The sequence below is a fragment of the Myxine glutinosa genome, chromosome 8, assembly GCF_964187855.1.
Source record: "Myxine glutinosa chromosome 8, kmMyxGlut1.1, whole genome shotgun sequence".
Classification (NCBI taxonomy): Eukaryota; Metazoa; Chordata; class Myxini; order Myxiniformes; family Myxinidae; genus Myxine; species Myxine glutinosa.
In genome coordinates, this window is record NC_136268.1 from 71,061,968 (window position 1) to 71,087,698 (window position 25,731).

The 25,731-nt window shown below is 47.4% G+C and overlaps 1 protein-coding gene across 1 annotated transcript in view; it reads right to left on the minus strand.

Annotated features, from left to right (window-relative positions):
* Window positions 1-25,731, minus strand: part of LOC137433134 (laminin subunit alpha-2) — a 469,485-nt gene that overhangs the window by 104,124 nt on the left and 339,630 nt on the right. The window contains exons 37-38 of the mRNA XM_078783389.1: window positions 24,148-24,310; window positions 5,825-6,035 (exon numbers count right to left, since the gene is read on the minus strand). Coding sequence (XP_078639515.1) covers window positions 5,825-6,035; window positions 24,148-24,310 — 374 coding nt within the window. The remainder of the gene's footprint in view (window positions 1-5,824; window positions 6,036-24,147; window positions 24,311-25,731) is intronic.

Here is a 25,731-nt window from a genome sequence, read left to right on the forward strand (position 1 = left end):
CTATAAATATCACAAGCTCGCTTATAGTTATACTACCTGTACGCACCTGTATGCAACCGTTGCTACTCATGTGATGCTGATTTAATGCCTGTTGCTTGAATGTATTCTTTTAGGAATGCCTTTGGATCTAAATGATATTAAAGCCTACCTAGAGGTCCAGTCGTGTCAGAGTTCGATTTTCACGACATTTAATATCATTTAGATCTTTGAGATCGCCGGAGATACACATGATGATCGTGGTACCGCCTCGCGGAGCCGACCCTCAAGCGGAGGGATCTGCGTCGGAGTTGCTCCTTGGCTCAACGCGCGGCAGAATAACTTTGCGGCTCACGAGACCGAGCCCACCGCTCCGTGTTACAGACCAACTTTCTCCTGACATCGCTCGGAATCAACCCACGCTCCCGCACTGCTCGCTGCGGCGCTACGGAGAAGAACGCCCGGCGGAGGACCCGTCGAGCTCCCTCCAGCGACGGAGCTCCGACTCCTCTCGCCACCGGTCTGCCTCACGAGGGCCGGATACGATGGGGGACCTCGCAAGCCTTCTGCGGGACCGCGTCGTCAAAACGCAGGCTGCTCTCCCGTAGCGTAGGCCCGAAAGCCGGAGCAGGCATGACTCCGGCACAGCACCTGCTGAAGGAGGCCACTGGGAAATGACCTGGGCCGCAACCCCCTGTCGGAACAACGGACCCGCTTGGACCCGAAGGTATGAACCTCGCCTCGGTTACTCGAATCGCTAACGGCTCCGTCCGAGAGAACCATCCCGCTTCCGGAGCTCCCCCGCAGCCGCCGCTGCCCGGCCTACCCGGTATGCAAAACGTTACTCGTGTGGACATCGGCCGCATCCTCGCTCCGAATGCCGGCCCGACAGGCGACGTGTCACCTGTGCTCCACTAAGGCCCTTTTGCGAAAGGTCTGCAGAAAGGCCGCTCGGGGCACGCATTCCGCTGATCGTGATTCCGTGACGAGCGGAGATCAGCGGAACATAGAGCTCACGACCGGCTCCACTCCGACAACTCGCGACTCTGTGGCCCCTCTCCTCCGCGAGAATCACGCACTGCTCGTCGGAATCACGCCGCGTCTCTCTCACGACCGGCTCCACTCCGACCACTCGCTACTCTGTGGCCCATCTCCGCCGTGCGGATCGCGCACTACTCGTCGGACTCACGCCGGCACGACCGGCTCACTCCGACCACTCGTTACTCGGTGGAACCACCACCTCCTCCACGCGAATCGGGGCCTCCATTCTGATTCTGAGCACCTCCTCGCCGCACGTTGCTCCCGCACTCGGCGTGGCCCACGACGATCGGCGTGGCCCTCGATTCCGTTCGTTGCTCGGAATCACCTCCTACTCGCCACACGTGGCACCCATCGCGGCCCTCTCTGCGTTGCCGGCGATTCCTCGCTGCTCGTCGGATCCCCTCTTACACGCGAATCACGCGCCGCACCGTCGCTGGATGGAATCCCTACTATGCACGACGCGCCCGTTGCGCGCGCCGCATCTTCGCTGGATTCCTCTCGCCGGCCCCACTGAGTAGGGGATCGCCCGGAAACGCCTCAATGGAGGCTCGCTTGGGCCCTGGCGAGGACTCGTCGCAGCACGGACGAGTTTCTATGGACGTCGAGCGGGACCTTCATAGCCTTTCACGACACACGGGCATATGCTTCTAATGGTTGATCGTATACCTGGCTACCATGTGTATTCTATAAGTGATCGTCCTTTGTTTTCCTTGATTTGGTGTTCCCGATCTTCAAACGGCGTATTCGTTAACCACCTGCGACCATTGTAAAAATGCTGTGCATGGAATGTATGTGGACCGTATGCTTTCATTCTTCTTTTTCACACCCCGCGTTTCACCCAATTAATTTAATTTGATAAGCTGTTGGATTGCGTTTATGTGGTGTAGAGCAGGCCTGACGGACCGAAAGGCCCCTCTTCATCCTTCATGCTCAATGCACCTCCAAATGAGATGCTACGTCAGGGCGTTGTATGTGTTCGCTCCTTAGACCCGACAGCCAGGCAGGCGGGGCGCTGCTTCGGGTCGTGCGGTCTGTCGCTGCCGGGCGTGCTCGCCAACTCGACTCGGCCTGCTCGCCCCTCGGCTCGGCGGGCTCGCCCGCTCTGGATCAACGGGCCGAGACGCGGCTTTCGGTTTCCCTCGTACGCGGTGCGCCCTAGATGTTGCTTTCGCCGTCGGCCGGGTTCGTGTGCCGTGTGCCGATCTCGGGCTCGCTCGGGTGTTGCTGCGCCCTAGATGTTGCTTTCGCCGTCGGCCGGGTTCGTGTGCCGTGTGCCGATCTCGGGCTCGCTCGGGTGTTGCTGCGCGCGACTCCGTCTGGGGAGGCCGCTCGGCTGGAGCTCGCCAACCCGCCCGACCTACTTGTTGACGTCATCGACTGTATCACGCGTTCGCTTTACAGCATCTTTGACGCGTTCGCTTCGCGGCGTCATTAGCGTAATGGCGTGCTTCCCGTGATCTCATCGGGGGTTCGTTTGCCTTACCGTGTACCTTGGTGACTGCGTACCCATTGTCCTTTACGTAACGACGTGAACAACGTAACGCGGCGCTCCCTCAGGGTCGCGCGCCAGCACCATTTAGGGTGTACACGGTGACCTCGTGACATTGAGCGTCGCGCCCGACTCCCTTGACCGCATGCTCGTCCTTGACTCTGGGCTCGTTGTTATCGAACAGAGCTCTTGCCTCGTACATTTCGAGACTGCGAGACGCCTCGTCTGATTCCAATCTCCCCTCTGACCCAGTCTGACTGTGACTCATCCTGACCCAGACTGAGAAGGCCGTCTGTCTTCGGTATGCAGCGCGCTGCAGCCACCTCCACCAGTTGTTTTGTCTCGTGTTTTGTCTACCTCGATGTTCTTGCGGTTTGTGGATAGTATGTCCAAGGGATATGACCATGTTGCTAATCTGCCGCGCTTCCTTGAGGTCGCGCTGGTGGATAGTCTTCTGGGTACACCGTGACCCATGGCCCCTGCGACCCTTCCTCGACATGACCCCCCCCTGAGATCGGGCCACCTCGGGAAGTTCTTGTTGCTCGCTCCGGGAGCCGTCCGGTATTCTTGTTGACTTCGGTATGTTGACCATAGATGGTCGATCCGAGCCATTCCATGTGTTACCATGGATGCCTTTGTGTCTTTGAGCGTGACTTTGAGTCCATGGATGGTCGATCCGAGCCATTCCATGTGATGAACGGATGGACGATCCGAGCCATTCCATGTGTTGAATGGATGGATTGGTCGGACATCCGTGGATGGACAGCCCATCCGGGGAGACCTTGCGTCCGTGGATGGTCGATCCGAGCCATTCCGCGGTCCGGCTGGATCCGTGCCATGCAACGATGGCGTTAACTGGATGGATCCGGGATGGCCAATCCATCCGGGACATCTAGCATGACAATCATGACAATCAATCTTAACGATCCAGGACGACGCTGGGACAAATATGGTTTGTCCAGCCGGGGCTCTCTCGGTCTGCCGATCTTCTCCGATCCTCCGCGCGCTGTGCTGCTGGACAAGCTTGCCATATGCATCCCGGAGGACCTGCGCGTTTCGCTGGAGAGGCGCGTCGTAAATGCCGGTCGTCCAGGCAGCCTTCAGAGGCCGCTCGTGTCTCGTGCGATCGCTGCCAACGGTAGATTCGCGTGCCGCTACATGAGCTTGTACAGCGTATGTACCCTTGGGAGCCAAGGCAGGTACAGACCTACTATAATGGTCTTCCTGTAGTGGCCTCCTGTTATGTAATCTTACTTACTGTTGAGGTTTACTGATTTACTGTTGAGGTTTACTGATTTACACATCTTCCGCTTCGACACCTCTTCCTGAAATGTGTTGCCCTGCGACGAATAGACATGACTTACTGAATTACACATCTTCCACACCGACACATCAGCCTGAAATGCGTTGCTTTGCGTCGTATGGACAGCCGCTCTTCGTCATGGCACACCTTATGAGCTGCGAATCGCAAAGGGTACACTTATCTACTCAGACTACCCCACTGGAAGACTACTGCTACCCACGGGCTCAACGTCTTCTCCCTGGGATGACCACTGCTTGCTCGGTCCGATATCTTCTTGACTGGGACTTCCTCCTCGACACATCTATAGCTGGGGATTGATTGCTAACCAGGCTAACAGGCTGAAACGCAGTAGCCCTGCCATCGGGATTGATGGCCCCTTGGACGTCCGACCGGCCGTGACATCTTTCAAATGTATTTCGTTCTTTGCATTCCTACGTGTTCCTCTGTATGAGTCTGCTGTTCTTCACCGCCGAGTTAAGATCTAAGCGCGGGGAGAATGTGATGAAATCGTCATATGCAATCGTCATCCAAGTTACGACACGGATGTTGTTCGCCTCATGGCCGCTACGCGACCCTTTCGCGGTTCCTATATATATCAGCGCGGACAGGAGATGTACATCCATAATCGAAATGTAACTCTCTCTCGCTACTCTGGGCTTCCCTAGAAAGGTAACGACTCTGCTATAAATATCACAAGCTCGCTTATAGTTATACTACCTGTACGCACCTGTATGCAACCGTTGCTACTCATGTGATGCTGATTTAATGCCTGTTGCTTGAATGTATTCTTTTAGGAATGCCTTTGGATCTAAATGATATTAAAGCCTACCTAGAGGTCCAGTCGTGTCAGAGTTCGATTTTCACGACAGTTACTGCGTTCAATATTTCCACCATTCTCCAAGGATCAAGCAAACAACGCCAAACTTGGCAGCAAAATGTGGGGAGGCTAAAAGAAGGGAAGGAAGATGCTTCTTATCGTTAAAATGGGGGTTTATTAAAAGAGAATACGGGGATACACGTAGACAAGATTCTATATAATAAATAAACAGGACAGACCAGGCAAATGACAAACGACTAAGGAGGCACATGCACTAATGCGCAATGAAAATAAATAAATAAAGCAGAACCCCATAATGGTGCCAAATTATCAGATTGGCACAACATAGGGGCAGATAAGGGTTTAAGCACTCATGAAGCTGGCGGCGTGCAGGCGGACATGGCCGATGAAGTGCAGCTCGTGGAGGAAGAGGAGTTCATGAATGGCAATGAGAAGGCAGGAGAGGAGCAGACGGTGGCCAAGGAGAGGCAAGGATGTCTCTATCTGTAAGGTTCAACTCCAACTGACGTGCTCCGCATGGTCATGGACCTCTTCAACTCTGGGATCCATTCATACACGGCGGGTCCCTTTAATTGGCCACCTGTGGTTTGTGGGCATCCCCATCTTCCAGGAAAAAACGTTCTGCCCTCAACAAGGGCTCCGGGGCTCACCTCGTCACAATCGCTTGTAGCACACTGGCTAAACAGTTCATGAGGTTAATTTGGAAATCGTGTATCTCTTTCCCATGTGCCTTTGATGTTTGTGCTCAAGTCATAGCTCATTTGACCACACCTTTTACAGGAGGTTTTACAGGGGAGATTTACGGTGTAATTTTCATAATCTGAGGGGTTCAGGGTGAGTGGAGCACCTTAACCATCTCTAGTTAATGTGCATCAGATGGAGCCTCTCCAGGTGAGGGTGGGTTTTACAAGTCATACTGACCAATTCTCATGGCATGCGCCTGTCCATAATTATGGGGAAATTGACCCATCTGTAAGAATGGGTTCTTCGCTAGTGTTTTGCAATTAGAGTACAGCTATATACTGTATGTTATCATTATAGAAACCTTATGTTTGGAGATTATGTAATATCCAATAGATTAAGGGCACTTGGTATTTCCTTGAAAGCTTTATAATAATCCAAAAGTAATGACTCCATTCAGCAGGAAAGGTAACTTTGTGACAAATATCCAACTCACCTGCACATTAAAAAGGTCTTGCTCATTTTGAGCAGTAAGGCCATTCGCTTCCTGAACACGTCTCTGGGCCTCAGCAAGCAGCTCCTGCGCATCCTCGAGTTTGCTCCCGTGGGCTTGCACGGCCTCTTCAGCCGCTGCTGCTGCCTCTGCATCGCGATTATGCAGGTCAGAGAAAGACTCTTTCACTCTCTCCAAGAGGGCATTTGCCAGTCTGGACAGTTGGTGAGAAGATGAGACAAGGTGGGGAGGGTGAAGACAAAAAATTAACAAAATAAAAGATACCAGGAAGAATAAGGGAAAACTAACACATGAGGAACAAGAGAGTTTATTGAGCACGATACCCTGCACAGTGTTCAAGTACTACAGTACATACGGACTAAAGTACTGGACTTCAATTTTAATAAAATAATGATTTTAACAATCGTTTACAAAAAATGCAGAAGTTTCGTACTATTGAAGTACTGTAGTCCAGAAGCAGTCTTTGAATACCACCATTATATGCCACCCCATTCAACCTTTATTTAAAATGAATTACTGCACTGCAAAACTGGAGGTTCTTGGAAGTATTAAGGAGGCAATTTGTGTACTACAGTCTTCAAGTGTACAATTCAATTTAAATAAAATAAAGATTGGAAAAGTCGTATAAATAAATAAATTTAATATTTTACTGCTATTTTCCGCAGTGTCTATTACATCACTTTATCGAACACTTTACATTAGGTATTCATGCCTGTTGTTTGTGTCCTTTATGACATCCTTAAAATAGTAAGTTTCCTGTTTGGAATAATTTTAAATTTTGTTTGACTGCCAGGCAGCCAGAGAGAGAGAGAGAGAGAGAGAGAGAGAGAGAGAGGAAAAATATTATCTCATTCCTCTCTGCGCATGTGCAATTGGGAATATTTCTGAGATAAGGTATGGTAAAACAACAAAATTGGTCTTCTAATTCATTCATTCATTAATTCATGTTCAAAATATAGCATTCAATTTAAATAAGCTGTTCCTCGACCATAAGCTGACGATCATAAACTGGTAAGACACACAGACAGATAGACAGACAGACCTGGACAATTGCTTAACCCCACTTTTCACTTCACATGCTTGGGGTAACTAAAACAGCACTCAGTAGAGCGCATACCTCCGCTAGGCTGAGCAGTTTATGTTTTATATCCCAATGATAGGCCGATTCTGCATCTTTACCTCAACTAAAATCTAATTAGCTTGTTATTGTCACCTACCCAGTCATCCCCTGAGTTTCATCTGAAACTGTCCATAACTGTGAGAATTTGTGCTATGTATTGTTTTGGCCTATCATATCGATGTACTGTATATATACAGTTTGACGCCGACATTCGTGGAGGATACGTTCCTGGAAAATGTCGCGAATGTGGGGGCATTGTTTCAATGGGAAAAGGGGGGATAGGTTCCCTGCTGTTCGTGATTCATAAGAGAAAACCAAAAATCCCATGAAAAATCGCAAATACACCCGTGAACAAATTTGACAGATTTAGTGAAACAACTGCCTCCCAACGAGATTTTCTGCAATGAGCTGAATAAAACTCATATCACGGATGAACACTGGGCTGACAGGATGGCCCAGAGGTATGTACACTCGCCTCTAAGCTGTCTAGCCTGGGTTTGAATCTCGACTCAGGTATAAACTGTCATCTCAGTGTTTCACAGGCAAGGTGATCAATCAACATGCGTGCTGTCCCTCCGATGGACAATAAATGGGCGTCCCGTCTGCCAATATTAGTTGGTGGATGTTAAGGATCCCATGGTGTCCTTCATGAATAGTAGGCGCGTTATCGCTGGCACCCAGAACAAAATCCAAATTTCTGCGCTAAACTGAGTCGAACGTCAAGCCTGGCCAGCCGGCTCGTGAATGACTTGAGTCAAACTTCCCCTCGGCCAACCCGGCAAGAACATGAGAATAATTGTGGCCCTCAAGAAGAAGAATAAGTTGGCTAATGAAGATGATGTCAGCTGATTTCCAAACCGATAGAAGATGATCCCAGGCAAATGATAGAGTGAAGAGAGCAGAATGTGTGTGAAGTGCAATATGTTGTCTTTGATTAAATCTGTCAGTGAAGTGACGGGTAAAAATGTAGAGTATAATACAAACCAGAGGGATGAGATCAGAGATTGCTGATGGTTCTTGCCCTGTATAGCCAACTTGTAATATCAAGGAATTGCTAGTCCGTACTTGTAATTCTGCCTCATAATAAAAACAACAGTATTCTTTTCTAATGAAAAAGCATCCAGAAGTGAAAATGAATTCTTTTTTTACGGCGTAGCTTGTAGGGCTAAGCCGCCTAGAACAGTGCTTGTCTGTCCATGTGCATGTATGTACAGTATGTATGTCCCTCACAATCGTATACCAATCAGAGCTGAGGATCTGGTCACATAACAGGGTGATGTGATTACATCTGTGATGTCATTACGGCATACAACGGCTGACTCCACACACTGCTATTGTGATTCCTGTGCCGTTCAGGCTGAAAATATCGTCGAGCCTGTCATGTATCACAATCGCCATGCTCTACCTTTACATTTTTCATTCAATGTAAAACACAAACAAACCCATTGTTAAAATGACCATCAAATATCGAAAGCATCGATGTTACGGGTCTTCCAACGATACAGCATGTATAGGCCTTAGGCTTCCTGCCTTCATGGCTCACTTCCAGGCCACTTCGGACAAATTAGCCCAGGTTTCTTAATGCTGTAGTATAGTTTTCATAATAATAATAATAATAATAACAACATTAATAGTAATAATGATATAATAAATAAAATATAATTGAACACTGTAATCTCTTTGTCGTGACTGCAAAGTTACTGGATTCAAGCGGTGTGTGGTTGGTTCATTGTTGACCTGAAACATGTAGAATAAACCAGTGTCTCAATGCAATCTATTCACTTCCATGGTGACCGAAAGCTTAGACTTAGAGTACGTCAAAATAATTTAATACTTACATTATTTGCTAACTGGTATCCCCACCCAGGCCATACTATCCTCTTCAACTAATGTATCAAACAAGCCCGGCTCTGCCACTGTTAGACTGTCGGTCTTGTTAATATAAAAGCACCCTCATGAAGAGAGACATCAATCATTTAATATATATGTGTGTATAGATATATATATATATATATATATATATATATATATATATATATATATATATATATATATATATATATATATATATATATATATATATATATATATATGTATATATATATATATATATATATATATATATATATATATATATATATATATATATATATATATATATATATATATATATATATATATATATATATATATATATATTGTGTTGCAGTTTTTAGAACCTTCACATGTAAATTTAGTAGTAGATTCCCTTATAAATAACCCCTGTGTACATTTCCCCTTAATTGGCTGTTAATTGAAATAATTGCACCTTAGTTAGTCCACATTGCAACACATACCGAATCATAGGCCCTTTTCATAGTTATATCATTATTATGTGTTTCAGGTAAGGCTGTGTTTCCAATAGTTGACTCTACGTTGCATCAACGAAATGAGATAGATCCCTTTCAATATCCCCAATGGCCTCCTAAAAGTGCCAGTAAGTTGCATGGGGCTGTGTTTACTGGCTCCACATCGTCCCAAACTCCATTACGCACGAGGCCAAGGAGGGGGGCGGAGCCATCAGAGCACGGGCATGGCCCCACCTCGTCACGAAGAGGTGGAGTCAGCCAGCCTTACCAACCAACTAGGGCTCGGTGAGCATGGCTTGAGAGGGCGTGGCAAGAAACATCTGGCAAGTTCGAGAGGGTTCCAAAGGGGTAGTTATAAAACCCTTGGCGTGAGGCCCCCACCAAGATGAGACGCGAGGATGAGTTGGAAAAATAAGGTATGAATTGGAGTTGAGAGAGACGTGCATGAGGAGGTTCCAGAGAGTCGGTGAGAAGGCAGGAGAGACCAGCTGCGTGAAGCTCTGAGACGCTGCTTCGAGCAGCACTGCCACGTGAATCTCTGACGCGCTGCTTCGAGCAGCCCTGCCGTGTGAACCCGAGTGCGGGGAGTCGGCGGCCGCTCGCTTCCAGCCCTGCCGTTCTGCACGGACCCTTCTCATCCTTCGTCCAGCCATTCCTGCCAGCAATCCCCTTTTGTGTACGTGAGTTTGTTCTGTTTGTCTTGTCCCTGGGAATAAGTAAGCCTGTTTAAGAATTGCTCTGTGTATCTGCTTCTTCTTCTTCGCCCTGTATATTACTTTTGTTTTTCCTTTGGTTTTGTAAATAGTTAATAAATCCCTGTTCCTTCTTATTCTTTGGTTTTCATTCTCGTCCGATTGCTTTAGTGATTTCCCGATTGAGTACCTGTGGCGCGATTTCGGCAGAACCGCTTATAATCGGGTTTAGTCTTTGTCAACGGGCCGTGTCGCAGCTCGCTTCGCTCGGCGCAATCCATCCATTACACTGCGGCTCGGGCGGGAGTATTTCCTCGTGTACCGGAAGGCGCTGGTACTTAGGTCATAGGAAGGATTGGCCTAATATCCTATTCAGCGCTGACCGGGCGTGATGCCATACCCCCAGGACCGGTCGGACGGCCAGTTTAAAAAGACGAGGGGATTAAACCCCCCTCGGTAAGGCGAGTGCCGTCCCCCGGATCCGTAACAATTGGTGTCGGGGAGTGGGATTTGACCCGAAGTGCGCTTAACGCACTCAAAATTTGGAGCGGTCGAAATTTTGTTTAAGATCTAAATTAAATCGTGCCATGGGTGATCAAGGCGGTCGGATGCCGGTGGGGGTAGAAGAAGAGGGTTTAGAGGCAACCCAGGACCCCAGGGAGGAATTGGGAGAGAGGGAGGAGGAAGGCAGAGAAGGTGCGGTAGAGGGGATTTCAGGCGCACGAGATGGCGGCGCCTCGCACGAGGTTAGAGGGGCGCAAAATGGCGCCTCGCACATGGCGGGGGCCAACCCCGTTGTGCAAATGAGTGCTGAGGAAATGCAGTTACTCATGACACAAATCCTAGCACAAGCGAAAAGAATAGAAGCTATAATGGAAGCCATGCCAAACGAAACAGGGTGTGATACGGAAAAATTGAGGGCAGAGTCAAAAAGGGAGGAATCCAGGGGTAACATGGAAGCATTGGGGAAGGACATTGAGATGGACCACGGATCGGGCGAAAAGGGCACACGGGTACGCGACGAGGTAACACGAGTCGAGGAGCGCAGATTGAGCGAGTTGGAGCAAAGCGCAGGTAACTGGACTGGGGTAGAAATCGCGACCCGGGGTGTGGGGAAGCCAGCGACCGCTGAGGTGGAAGAGGGAATTTTAATAAAGCCAGCGGTCGTCGAGGTGAATAAAGAGAAAGAAATAGTTGAAATCAGGCTTGTAGAGACGGCAGAATTAGAAAAGCACCAGCAGAAGGGAGAAATGGATAATGTACAAAGTCTGAATTCACATCCTGATGCCGTACTTGCTAATCCTTATAAAGTTTTGCAGGTGCGTGTGGAGCGAAGAAGAAGAACCCCGAAGGTGAGACGGGCTGTGAATGGTGCGAAGAGGTTTTGCAGGAGGATGTTTGGCGCAAAAAGAATTTTCGCGCGCTTGGGATCCCAGCGTACCGCGGGCGTTTGTGGGAGGTCCGTTGGGCGCTGTGTGAGAGAAAATGGCATGCATGTGAGGAAAAAGTGTGCGTCGAAGAGTGAGTGTGTTACAAAGTGTGGGAGTGATACCGGGTGCGAGAGCGAATGCACGTCGGAGGGTATGTGCGAAACAGAGTGTACGGAGTGTGACACGGAGAGTGAGTTGGTGGTGGAGCGGGTGCGAGAATGCACGCTTGGAATGGTTGAGAGTGTGCCAGAACGCACACCTGAGTTGGTTGTGGCACGTGTGCGGGGGGGCACATCGGAGCGCGTGATGGTGAGTGTTACAGAGGATGTAACCGGAGAGTGTGCGCAAGAGTTGGCGCGAGAGTGTGCGGTGATGATTGGGTGTGCAGAAGAGTGCACACCCGTGGTGAGTGTTACGGAGGACGTAACGGGGGAAGAAAGGTGTGGAACGGAGTGTATGAGTGATGAATGCGATACAGAGTGTGGAAGTGGGAGTGAGTGTGACCAGGAGAGTGAGATGGATGGAGAGTGTGCAAGAATGCACACCTGAGTTGGTGGTGAAGCGCGTGATTGGGTGTGCAACAGAGTGCACACCCATGGTTGTCACAGAGGATGTGACCGAGGAGTGGGGGCGAGGAGGTGTGTTGATGAAGCGTGCGAACGACGAATGTGTAACCGGGTGTGCGAATGGTGGAATGGATGCGCAAGAAGGTGCGCGAGAAAGGTGTGTAACAGAGGAGTGCATGATAACAGAGTGTGCTGTCGAAAGTGAGGATGAGTGCACAAAAGAGTATGTGAGCGTTTTGAGTATACCGGAGTATGGAGCGAAAGAGAACGAACGAAACGAGTGGTGTGAGAATGCAAAGGGAGCATCGACGTTAAACGGGATAGCGGGTACACCAACGTTTAGCCGACGCGAGCCCTCGGTCCGTGCCGGGCTGTGGGTATTGCGGGAGCCGGCGGGGATCGGTGCAGCGTCGCTTCTCTTCGGAGCGTCGTGCACGATCCGGGCTGGGCCTCGCCCCGCACGGTCGAGTCCGGGCCTTGCCGGGCAAGGCGACCGGTCCGGTTCAAGGGCAGGTAGGAGGGATCGGAACGGCGCCCCCTTGTGGTAGCGGCGTTCCACCCGGGCAAGGTTGGCCCATCGCGCTTGGGAGCAAGAGGCCCTGCGTAGGGATGGTGCTTTAAACCTCGGCCCAACCAAACCTCCTCCCCTGAACCGAATGCCGGACAGACTCAACCTGCAGGCGACCAAACCACCCGAATTCATTGCTTGGCTTTGCGAAGCCGAGTTTTAATGATGTAACGACGTACCGAGAGGCTCAAGTTTAATGGACTGTGAAGATGATAGTGTTTGGATCTGAAATTGGGAATAGGGAATATGATTAGCAAATATGATGGGCAAAAATGATTGGCAGTAATGATTGGCAAATTTGATTGGCAGAAAATTGGGTGGGCAAAATTGATAGTGGGAGATGCCCGATGTGGAGGAATGGCAACTCTGCCATCCCTCACATCCTCCGGGCACATGAGCTATAGTTCATGGGGTTTGTCAGTGTAAGCTCGCCGAGGGAGGGTTTGGATAATGGATTAGGGATCTAGAGAAACGACAATAGGTAACTGTAGGGTTAAGTAGTGACATTGTACCAGTAGAGGAGACGTAGCAGATTAGTGGATTATAATAACGAGGGAGCACAATAGTATAAGGGGCGACTGGGAAGCGCGAGTTTCAGAAGGGAGTAGTTAGATCAGATGATGCTGTGTGTGTGTGTAGAAAAAGTATTGAGCAGAGTATTGTGAGTGTGGGTGAATGGCATTGTAGTGAATGAAGAAGCCTGGGAGGAAAGGAGGGTGCAAGAGCCACCAGGTGTGTGTGAGCACAGGTGTGCAAGTGAACAGGTGTATGGGGAATGGAGTATGGAATGGACGGTGTGGAGTGAGTATTGTGGAAAACGTGGAGTGGAGTGGTTGGTGCGAAGGGAGTGGATGGGGAAGATGGACCCCCATCACGAATACCCGGGGAGGGTAGTTTAAGAGTAGGTAGAGGGTATAGGTAAATTGTGGTTGGATATTGGCATCTGTGGTGCGTGTAGTAGAATGGTGTTTGGATGGGTGCATTAGTGACGTGGAAATGGCTGGGCGTGTGGCCTGTTAGTGTGTATGGTTAAAAGGACACTCCGCCACTGTGAGGATGTCGGCCAGGTGAGGCCGCAGGTGGGCTCTGGGAGCCGGTAGAGTTGTTGTTCAGTGGGGCCCGAGGATCCGGAGGACGGACCCGGGTAGCCCAGTGCCAGAGAGGGCACCGAGGGGGTAAGTGCCAGGGAGGGCCTTCCTCAGTTAGATAGGTTAGGGTAAGGAGCAGGTAAGCTCGGAGGCAACTACAGTGGCGGAGGTGTGCAGGTGAGTAGACCTGCTAGGGGAGCCACACGACCCAGTCCTGAAATTGTGCAAAGGCACAGGGAGTTGAATCGGGGGAGTGAGACCCCAAATTGGTGAGCACCACAGTTTGGTCAATGGGAGTTTGGTTCTTAGAACCGCATAGAGTAAGATGGCCAATGGTTTGGCAGGGAAAGACCCCGGGTAGTGTAAAGTGTGTTAATGTCATTTAGAAAGTAGTGAGGATTTTAAAAAAATCTCCTCACACCATCTGCATCCACTCACCTGAGGTGACGACAGTGCTCCACGCCATGCCATGGTTTGTTTATTTTTGTGTTGCAAATGTTTGGAGTGTAAGACGCATCATGACGTGGGTGTGACATTGTGTTGTGATTCCATCTCTTCCTCCTTAAGAGGGATTGATGATGAATTGGGTGATGGCAAATTTGGTTGGTTAGAGGGATTGTGAATGAATTTGGATTAGGGGAGATATGGGGAGGACGAGACGTAGTGACGAATTTGTAAATTGTTGTGTAAATACGGGGTAAGGGGCGAGGGTAGAGTAGGTGACAGGGGGGGGGGGGGGCTGACGCACGTTAGGGACGAGCTTTCTCCGCTCGATCTCCAGACGCACCTCACCTCTGCATTGCCTTTATTGATGTGTACCCTTGCACCCTTGCCCTCGCTGACTCTGCTTTGTCTTCCTCCCCACCCATGGACCGTGCTCTCTGGGCACTGAGGGAGAGCGTGCGGGAGCTGCATCTGTGCGCCCGCATTCCCGCTGCCAGCTGCCTGGATCGATGCACCACTTTATGGACCGCACATCTTGCGGCCAAGCACCGCACTTATGGACCACGGTTCTGTGGCCGAGCACCACACTTATGGACCACACGTTTGTGGCATGACCCCTCTGCTGGGACCGGCCATGATGGCCCAGGAAGAGTTGGCTTGCGGACCACGGTGAGGTGGCCCCTTTTGCCCTACGGGTGGACCACCCATAGTTGGCCCCTGTGGGCCATAAATAAAAATGAACACATTCTGTGCTTTTTTATTATTGTGCAAATAGGCAGCAAGCCACGAAGAAAGCCAACATCTGGAAGGAACATCGGCCAGCAAAGGGAGCAGAACAACATCAAGACCATCAGTTTGTTTTTTATTGTGTGTGCAATGTAGCACTGGATGGTGCTTGATTGGTGCTTGCTTGATTGGTGCTTATTGGTGCTTTGGTGCTTGCATGCTTGGGGATGCATGGCAATAAAATTCTGCATCCCCGGGCATGTGAGGGTGGTGTGTCGATGCAGTGCATGCTTTTTCCTCCCTCCCACAGGGTTATTTTTGTTTCCCGAAAATGACAGGTCCTGGGTTTGCAGTTTTGTAAAATAGTCAAAATAGTGTCACTTGTAAATAATGCTCCCCACCATAAATGTGGAGCTTGAAAATAATTCCGCAATTCGGTTATTCTGTGGATGTGAATCTGTTAGGTAGGATGCAACGTAGCAGGCGGGACATACTTAATTGTGTTTTAAAACTGTCGCACTCAAGGGCAAGGTTAATAGTAGAGGGTGTTACACCTGCGTGTCACATTAAGTTAAAGTTTTTTTTCCGGCCCAAGACGTGCCGTGAGGAATGAGGGTGCTGTGTTGCGGTTTTTAGAACCTTCACATGTAAATTTAGTAGTAAATTCCCTTATAAATAACCCCTGTGTACATTTCCCCTTAATTGGCTGTTAATTGAAATAATTGCACCTTAGTTAGTCCACATTGCAACACGTAGCGAATCATAGGCCCTTTTCATAGTTATATCATTATTATGTGTTTCAGGTAACGCTGTGTTTCCAATAGTTGACTCTACGTTGCATCAATAAAATGAGATAGATCCCTTTCAATTTCCCCAATGGCCTCCTAAAAGTGCCAGTAAGTTGCATGGGGCTGTGTTTACTGGCTCCACATCGTCCCAAAATCCATTACGCACGAGGCCAAGGAGGGGGGCGGAGCCGTCAGAGCACGGGCGTGGCCCCACCTCGTCATAAAGAGGTGGAGTCAGCCAGCCTTACCAACCAACCAGGGCTTGGTGAGCATGGCTTGAGAGGGCGTGGCAAGAAACATCTGGCAAGTTCGAGAGGGTTCCAAAGGGGTGGTCATAAAACCCTTGGCGCGAGGCCCCCACCAAGACGAGACGCGCAGATGAGTTGGAAAAAGAAGGTATGAATTGGGGTTGAGAGAGACGCGCATGAAGAGGTTCCAGAGAGTCGGTGAGAAGGCAGGAGAGACCAGCTGCGTGAAGCTCCGAGACGCTGCTTCGAGCAGCCCTGCCGCGTGAAGCTCTGACGCGCTGCTTCGAGCAGCCCTGCCGTGTGAATCCGAGTGCGGGGAGTCGGCGGCCGCTCAATTCCAGCCCTGCCGTTCTGCACGGACCCTTCTCATCCTTCGTCCAGCCATTCCTGCCTGCAATCCCCTTTTGTGTACGTGAGTTTGTTCTGTTTGTCTTGTCCCTGGGAATAAGTAAGCCTGTTTAAGAATTGCTCTGTGTAACTGCTTCTTCTTCTTCGCCCTGTATATTGCTTTCATTTCTCCTTTGGTTTCTTTGGTTTTGTAAATAGTTAATAAATCCTTGTTCCTTCTTATTCTTTGGTTTTCATTCTCGTCCGATCGCTTTAGTGATTTCCCGATTGAGTACCTGTGGCGCGATTTCGGCAGAACCGCTTATAATCGGGTTTCGTCTTTGTCAACGGCCCGTGTCGCAGCTCGCTTTGCTCGGCGCAATCCATCCATTACGCTGCGGCTCGGGCGGGAGTATTTCCTCGCGTACCGGAAGGCGCTGGTACTTAGGTCATAGGAAGGATTGGCCTAATATCCTATTCAGCGCTGACCGGGCATGACGTCATACCCCCAGGACCGGTCGGACGGCCAGTTTAAAAAGACGAGGGGATTAAACCCCCCTCGGTAAGGGGAGTGCCGTCCCCCGGATCCGTAACAATATATATATATATATATTGTTGCGGATATGAGATTGGCCTCCATCCATATCCGCTTGTAAATATTCCCCTATTTCCTCCATACTTCCCAACTATCCCCAATCCCCCATTCCCTAGTCCCATTTTCTGTAAACAACACTCTGTAGACCCGACCTTCCCCTATTTCCCCCATTAAATGTCGCATCCAGGTCCACCGCATCTCACGTAGACAACTATAGGACATCTTGCTAGTTATTCTTAGTCTATGTCAGTTAAGGACTCGGTTCCATTAATTCTGACTCTTCGTTGCACCAGAATGTGATTGTATGGCACCGTTAGGAAGTTTAGGACCTCCCAATACCTCCCCGCAGCTTTTCCTCACGGTTCAGCAACAACAACAACAACAGCAGCAACAACAACGGCGGCGGCGCGGGGAGTGCGCGTCCTCACTCCGGCTTGGTTAGCCGCCATCGAACATGTGCTCGACGGGGTTACCACGTAGGGGCTCGCTGTCAGCTCCTCGTCAAGGGCGGAGCCCGGTAACCCCCCGCACCCAATAGAAGCGGCGGACCGCTCCCACCTGGGGCGGAGCCAACGAGCCGAGGGCGTGTCACTCCCCGCTGAGCATGCGCAGGAAGAGGGAGGTGACGTCAGATGCGCGCTGGACTTGAAGGAAGAGAGACGCCACCTCCGAGCGCTGCAATACCTCCCCGCATCTCTGGACTGGACCGAGCTGTATCCTGTCCCTGAGCCAAGGTGCACCTTGTGCTATCGACTGCCTGTCCTTCCCTGCCATCAATCCCTGTGTAAGTCAGTCTTGTTCCGTTTGTCTGTGGTCTGTCGGGGATAGATAAGATTGTGTCTAAGTGCCTATCTCTTCTGTGCTTTACCTCTTACCTTGTAATCTACCCCTTTTCTGCATCACCAATTATATCCTCCTCCGGAGGTCTTGAGAACTGTACCCCTTGTGTCGTTTCATTTATCGCAGCCGTTGTGTCCTTTCCTTTATTGATTTAGCATAGCGCGATTTGGTCAACGTCGGGTGGAATCGGGTAAACTGTGCGAACACGGCGGCCATTCCGCTCGGCCCATCATAACATCTTAATCCGCGTGTCCGTAACAATATATATATATATATATATATATATATATATATATATATATATATATATATATATATATATATTTATATATATATATATATATATATATATATATATATATTTATATTTATATATATTTATATATATATATACACAAAGAATTAAGTTAAGCACCCCTACACAACGAATTAAGGTAAGCACCCCCTAATATATATTCTTTGTGTATATGTATACATTGGCATATATTCTAAGGTATGTGAGATCAAATAATGATTGGTATGACATTAGCAATTATCCATTGATGAAATTGAGTGATCAAAGTGAAAAAAAGTGATTGGTTGAGTCAGTGATCCGATCACGTGGGTCCTACACACGTTATTGACGCAAAGATCGCTAGAGGTCTTCTCAGAACAATGACTGTACGTTAGAAAACATAAACGTCATCCACACTGTCCGTGATGGACCTATAGCTCCATACTTAAATTGAGGTGAAAATATGCCTAAAATTCCCAAAAAATTTCACCTTAAATTATTCAGAATAAAATATTGAAAACGGCATGATTGTTATGTTTTTATGTGACCATAATATCACTTCTCCAGAAAATATAGCAATATCATGGGTATATTACACTGTTTTGACGACAACAAACTTGTAATGTGCGAGGTTGTAAAAAAACGGGGGGGGGGGTGCTTAACTTAATTCTTTGTGTATATATATATATATATATATATATATATATATATATATATATATATATATATATATATATATATATGTATATATATATATGTATATATATATGTACAGACTTGGCATTTAATATGGAATATATATATTTTTTCTTGACTTGGGTTTACTTTCTTAACTCAGTATATCAATCTGGTGAGTTTCTTTTACACTTTGGTGATTTATTTGTTAAAAGAACCATGTCACTGATTGTCTGTCACAGCAAGAAGTCAACAACAGGATTATATCACAGGTGGCGTGGCAAAATGTACGGACAGGTGCATTTGATGATTGGCTTCACAGTTGGGTATACAAGGGTTGTTGCGTTCTGTATTAGTGGAAAACAACTGCTGCACGTCTCCAAAAGTTATTGCCGCTTCCTCTGGAGATGGTCCGTCAACTCGACAATGCTGTTTGTCATGGAGTGGTGGCTTTACGAAATTACGGTATGAAACAGCGTGCTATTGCTCGGCAGTATGGCATCACTCAAGGTCAGGCATCAAAGATCCTGAAACGAAATGCTCAGAGGGGTGTCCCTATTCCAATATCGAGGCCAGGACGTCCCCGCAGAACCACAAGGGGGGATGATCGCCAGCTGCACCGGTTAGTCCGCAATGGCCGTACCAAGTCAGCTAATCGGCTTAGGGCTGAGTGGCAGCAACTGACAAATGTGCCTGTATCGAGAAGGCGAGTCAACCAACGACTGTTTCAAGCAGGCTATCGTGCCAGGCGTCCCCTGAGAAAGCCACGCCTGACCAGACAACACCGCCAGCGCCGATTGCAGTGGGCCTGAGAGCACCGTCTATGGCAGCCAGGACACTGGAATTACGTGATCTTCAGTGACGAGTCTAGATTTCTGGTCTATCGTCAAGATGGCCGCGTCGGAGTGTGCAGACAAGTGCATGAAGCCTACAACAAAGATTGTATAGTGCCAAGAGTCCAAGCTGGAGTTGGTGGGGTGACCGTTTGGGCTGCTTTTCATGCAGGGGGCAAAACTGACCTGGTTGTTCTGAATGGAAACCTGAACCAGTTCAAGTACAGCGCCATCCTGGAAGAAACATTGCTTCCATTGGCTCGTGCAGCCTTTCGAGGAAACTTTGTCTTCCAAGATGACAATGCACGGCCTCATCGTGCTCGCATGATCCAACACTTTCTTGCTGACCGTGGTGTAGAGCATATGGAGTGGCCTGCCATGTCCCCAGATATTAATCCGATAGAGAACTTGTGGGCAGAATTAACGCGTCAAATCGACCACTTGGACCAGCAGCCGACCTCTGTGCGTGAATTGCAGCAGGCTATTGTCACTGCATGGCAAGCGATTCCTGTCCAAACCTTGGCAAATCTCGTGAACAGCATGCCTCGACGTGTATGTGCTCTCCTGAATGCTCATGGGGGTTACACGAAGTACTGAACTTTAATTTTACTGTCCATAATCGCAGTCGTAATTTAACCTTTGTTTTTGTTAAAATAAAATTGGGCTAATGTGCAAAATAAAGAGATACTTCTGGAAAATGTACAGAAGTTTAACACAGTACTGTCCATGAATTGAGTTTGATATCAGTTTACATCACTTTCAAGGATCAATTTATTTGTTTCGAAATGTCAAATGTGGTTTTTGTTTCTTTTAACGGTCACATGAACAAAATCTAGAATAATTTCAATATAATTCCAATGAACATTTGGTTCTAAGACATCTTGAAAAGTAAGTTCACCCCCACAAAAAAAATATTCCATATTAAATGCCAAGTCTGTATAGTGTGTATATATATATATATATATATATATATATATATATATATATATATATATATATATATATATATATATATATATATATATATATATATATATATATATATATATACACAGACTTGGCATTTAATATGGAATATTTTTTTTTTCTTGACTTGGGTTTACTTTCTTAACTCAGTATATCAATCTGGTGAGTTTATTTTACACTTTGGTGATTTATTTGTTAAAAGAACCATGTCACTGATTGTCTGTCGCAGCAAGAAGTCAACAACAGGATTATATCACAGGTGGCGTGGCAAAATGTACGGACAGGTGCATTTGATGATTGGCTTCACAGTCGGGTATACAAGGGTTGTTGCGTTCTGTATTAGTGGAAAACAACTGCTGCACATCTCCAAAAGTTATTGCTGCTTCCTCTGGAGATGGTCCGTCAACTCGACAATGCTGTTTGTCATGGAGTGGTGGCTTTACGAAATTACGGCATGAAACACCGTGCTATTGCTCGGCAGTATGGCTTCACTCAAGGTCAGGTGTCAAAGATCCTGAAACGAAATGCTCAGAGGGGTGTCACTACTCCAATATCGAGGCCAGGACGTCCCCGCAGAACCACAAGGGGGGATGATCGCCAGCTGCACCGGTTAGTCCGCAATGGCCGTACCAAGTCAGCTAATCGGCTTAGGGCTGAGTGGCAGCAACTGACAAATGTGCCTGTATCCAGAAGGCTAGTCAACCAACGACTGTTTCAAGCAGGCTATCGTGCCAGGTATCCCCTGAGAAAGCCACGCTTGACCAGTCAACACCGCCAGCGCCGATTGCAGTGGGCCAGAGAGCACCGTCAATGGCAGCCAGGACACTGGAATTACGTGATCTTCAGTGACGAGTCTAGATTTCTGGTCTATCGTCAAGATGGCCGCGTCGGAGTGTGCAGACAAGTGCATGAAGCCTACAACAAAGATTGTATAGTGCCAAGAGTCCAAGCTGGAGTTGGTGGGGTGACCATTTGGGCTGCTTTTCATGCAGGGGGCAAAACTGACCTGGTTGTTCTGAATGGAAACCTGAACCATTTCAAGTACAGGGCCATCCTGGAAGAAACATTGCTTCCATTTGCTCGTGCAGCCTTTCGAGGAAACTTTGTCTTCCAAGATGACAATGCACGGCCTCATCGTGCTCGCATGATCCAACACTTTCTTGCTGACCGTGGTGTAGAGCATATGGAGTGGCGTGCCATGTCCCCGGATATGAATCCGATAGAGAACTTGTGGGCAGAATTAACGCGTCAAATCGACCACTTGGACCAGCAGCCGACCTCTGTGCGTGAATTGCAGCAGGCTATTGTCACTGCATGGCAAGCGATTCCTGTCCAAACCTTGGCAAATCTCGTGAACAGCATGCCTCAACATGTACGTGCTCTGCTGAATGCTCGTGGGGGTTACACAAAGTACTGAACTATAATTTTACTGTCCGTAATCCCAGTCGTAATTTAACTTTTGTTTTTGTTAAAAATTTTTTTGGCTAATGTGCAAAATAAAGAGATACTTCTGGAAAACGTACAGAAGTTTAACACAGTACTGTCCATGAATTGAGTTCGATATCAGTTTACATCACTTTCAAGGATCAATTTATTTGTTTTGAAATGTCAAATGTGGTTTTTGTTTCTTTTAAAGGTCACATTAACAAAATCTAGAATAATTTCAACATAATTCCAATGAACTTTTGGCTCTAAGACATCTTGAAAAGTAAGTTCACCCCCACAAAAAAAATATTCCATATTAAATGCCAAGTCTGTATATATATTATATATCGCTTCATAAAGCCAATTTTATTGATCGTCACCACTTCCTTCACTAAAGTATTAAACAAGCCCAGCCCTGCCACTCTTAGCCTACTTTTGGTCTTGTTTCTTTGCTAGAGGTCATCAAATGGTAAAGGTCATTGTAATCGATGCGCCACAGATTACAAATGTTGGTGATAAATACAGTGCATTCAGAAAGTATTGAGACCCCTTCACTTTTTTCACATTTTGTTATGTTGCAGCCTTATGCTGAAATCGTTTAAATTCATTTTTTACCCTCATCAATCTACACTCAATACCCCATAATGACAAAGAGAAAACAGGATTTTAGAAAGATTTGCAAATTTATTAAAAAGAAAAAACTGAAATATCACAATTTCGAAATTTCGAATAGGTATTCATATCCTTTGCTATGACACTTGAAATTTAGCTCAAGTGCCTCCCATTTCTCTTGATCATCTTTGAGATGTTTCTACACCTTGATTGGACACCTTGTTTCTACACGGAAGCCTCTCCTCAGTGAAAGACGCATGAAATCCCGCTTGGAGTTTGCAAAAAAGCACCTAAATGACTCTCAGACTGTGAGAAACAAGATTCTGTGGTCTGTTGAAACCAAGATTGAACTGTTTGGCTTCCGTCTGGCCACTCTGCCATAAAGCCCAGATCGGTGGAGTGTTGCAGTGATGGTTGTCCTTCTGGAAGTTTCTCCCATCTCCACACAGGATCTCTGGAGCTCAGCCAGAGTGACCATCGGGTTCTTGGTCACCTCTCTTACCAAGGCCCTTCTCCCCCGATTGCTCAGTTTGGCCGGGCGGCCAACTCTAGGAAGAGTCCTGGTTGTTCCAAACTTCTTCCATTTAAGAATTATGGAGGCCACTGTGCTCTTGGGAACCTTCAATGCAGCAGAATTTTTTTTGTAGGCTTCCCCAGATCTGTGCCTCGACCCAATCCTGTCTGAGCTCTGCAGGCAGTTCCTTCGACCTCATGGCTTGGTTTTTGCTCTGATATGCATTGTCAGCTGTGAGACCTTATATAGACAGGTGTGTGCCTTTCCAAATCATGTCCAATCAATTGAATTTACCACAGGTGCACTCCAATCAAGGTGGAGAAACATCTCAAAGATCAAGAGAAATGGGAGGTGCCTGAGCTAAATTTCAAGTGTTACAGAAAAGGGTATGAATACTTATGTCAATGTGATATTTCAGTTTTTTCTTTTTAATAAATTTGCAAAACTTTCTAAAATCCTGTTTTCTCTTTGTCAGGGGTATTGAGTGTAGATTGATGAGGGAAAAAAAAAGAATTTAAACGATTTCAGCATAAGGCTGCAACATAACAAAATGTGAAAAAAGTGAAGGGGTCTGAATACTTTCTGAATGCACTGTTAACAGTGGGTTTTCACGGGACACGCGAACGGTTCGCGAAGGATGCGAATGTCGAAAAAATGGCAAAGTCCAACATTCGTATTTTAGGCTCCAAAAGTTCGCCAAACATGCGCGGGGGTTCGGAAGCGTCGTCAATTGTTCGCAGGAGTCGTTTTTTGTTTGGCGGGTATTTCAAACATTTTTGAAATCAAACAATCAAACAATCAAACATTTTGAAACATTTTTGAAATACCCGCCGAACAAAAAAAGATTCCTGCGAACAATTGACGACGCTTCCGAACCCCCACGCATGTTTGGCGAACTTTTGGAGCCTAAAATACGAATGTTGGACTTTGCCATTTTTTCGACATTCGCATCCTTCGCGAACCATTCGCGTGTCCCATGAAAACCCACCTTAAGTGAACAACGTTTAATGCAGAACACGGGACAATATGACGACTTGGTGGTCTCGGGGTATGATTCTCGCTTCAGGTGAGAAAGGTCCCATGTGCAAATCCTGGCCAAGCCCAGTGAAAAAATTTGGGCTTGTTTTTTCAAAAAGTGCGAGACCATGGACACAAAGGCTAAATACTTAATGCCTCCCTCTGGGAACCATAATAAATATTGTGGAGACAGACACAAAAGTAAGCACCTATGTTCTTCTTCTGCTCCATCTAGATGTACGTCGAAGCTTTTCTCACGCATCTCGGCCATCATACGTTGCATTTCAGCTGGTGTTCGTGGCACACCTTCCTCCGGTATGGCTCCAGGCTGACGTAAAGTGTGGTTCAGTCTCCTTGCTGCTTCAACGACATCTGTAAGAAAAATGTTGTTTCGATGGCCTTGTACATAAAAGGCTGACACCACTGTTATTATTCTCAAAATATAATATTCACATTGCACAACATTTAACTTTTTGGAGGGTACTAGAACACCAACTGCATATGGGAGTGGCAGAAACAGTCATATTATTATCCTTTCTGGGGTACAGTGCATTCAGAAAGTATTCAGACCCCTTCACTTTTTACACATTTTGTTATGTTGCAGCCTTATACTGAAATTGTTTAAATTCATTTTTTCCCTCATCAATCTACACTCAATACCCTATAATGACAAAGAGAAAACAGGATTTTAGAAAGTTTTTCAAATTTATTAAAAATAAAAATCTGAAATATCACATTGACATAAGTATTCATACCCTTTGCTATGACACTTGAAATTTAGCTCAGGTGCCTCCCATTTCTCTTGATCATCTTTGAGATGTTTCTACACCTTGAATGGAGTCCACCTGTGGTCAATTCAATTGATTGGACATGATTTGGAAAGGCACACACCTGTCTATGTAAGGTCTCACAGCTGCCAATGCATATCAGAGCAAAAAAAAAGCCATGAGGTCGAAGGAACTGCCTGCAGAGCTCAGAGACAGGATTGGGTCGAGGCACAGATCTGGGGAAGCCTACAAAAAAATTTCTGCTGCATTGAAGGTTCCCAAGAGCACAGTGGCCTCCATAATTCTTAAATGGAAGAAGTTTGGAACAACCAGGACTCTTCCTCGAGCTGGCCGCCCGGCCAAACTGAGCAATCGGAGGAGAAGGGCCTTGGTAAGAGAGTTGACCAAGAACCCGATGGTCACTCTGGCTGAGCTCCAGAGATCCTGTGTGGAGATGGGAGAAACTTCCAGAAGGACAACCATCACTGCAACACTCCACCAATCTGGGCTTTATGGCAGAGTGGCCAGACGGAAGCCAAACAGTTCAATCTTGGTTTCATCAGACCACAGAATCTTGTTTCTCACAGTCTGAGAGTCCTTTAGGTGCTTTTTTGCAAACTCCAAGCGGGCTTTCATGTGTCTTTCACTGAGGAGAGGCTTCCGTCTGGCCACTCTGCCATAAAGCCCAGATCGGTGGAGTGTTGCAGTGATGGTTGTCCCTCTGGAAGTTTCTCCCATCTCCACACAGGATCTCTGGAGCTCAGCCAGAGTGACCATCGGGTTCTTGGTCACCTCTCTTACCAAGGCCCTTCTCCCCCGATTGCTCAGTTTGGCCGGGCGGCCAACTCTAGGAAGAGTCCTGGTTGTTCCAAATTTCTTCCATCTAAGAATTATGGAGGCCACTGTGCTCTTGGGAACCTTCAATGCAGCAGAGATTTTAATGTCGGCTTCCCCAGATCAGTGCCTCGACACAATCCTGTCTCTGAGCTCTGCAGGCAGTTCCTTCGACCTCATGGCTTGGTTTTT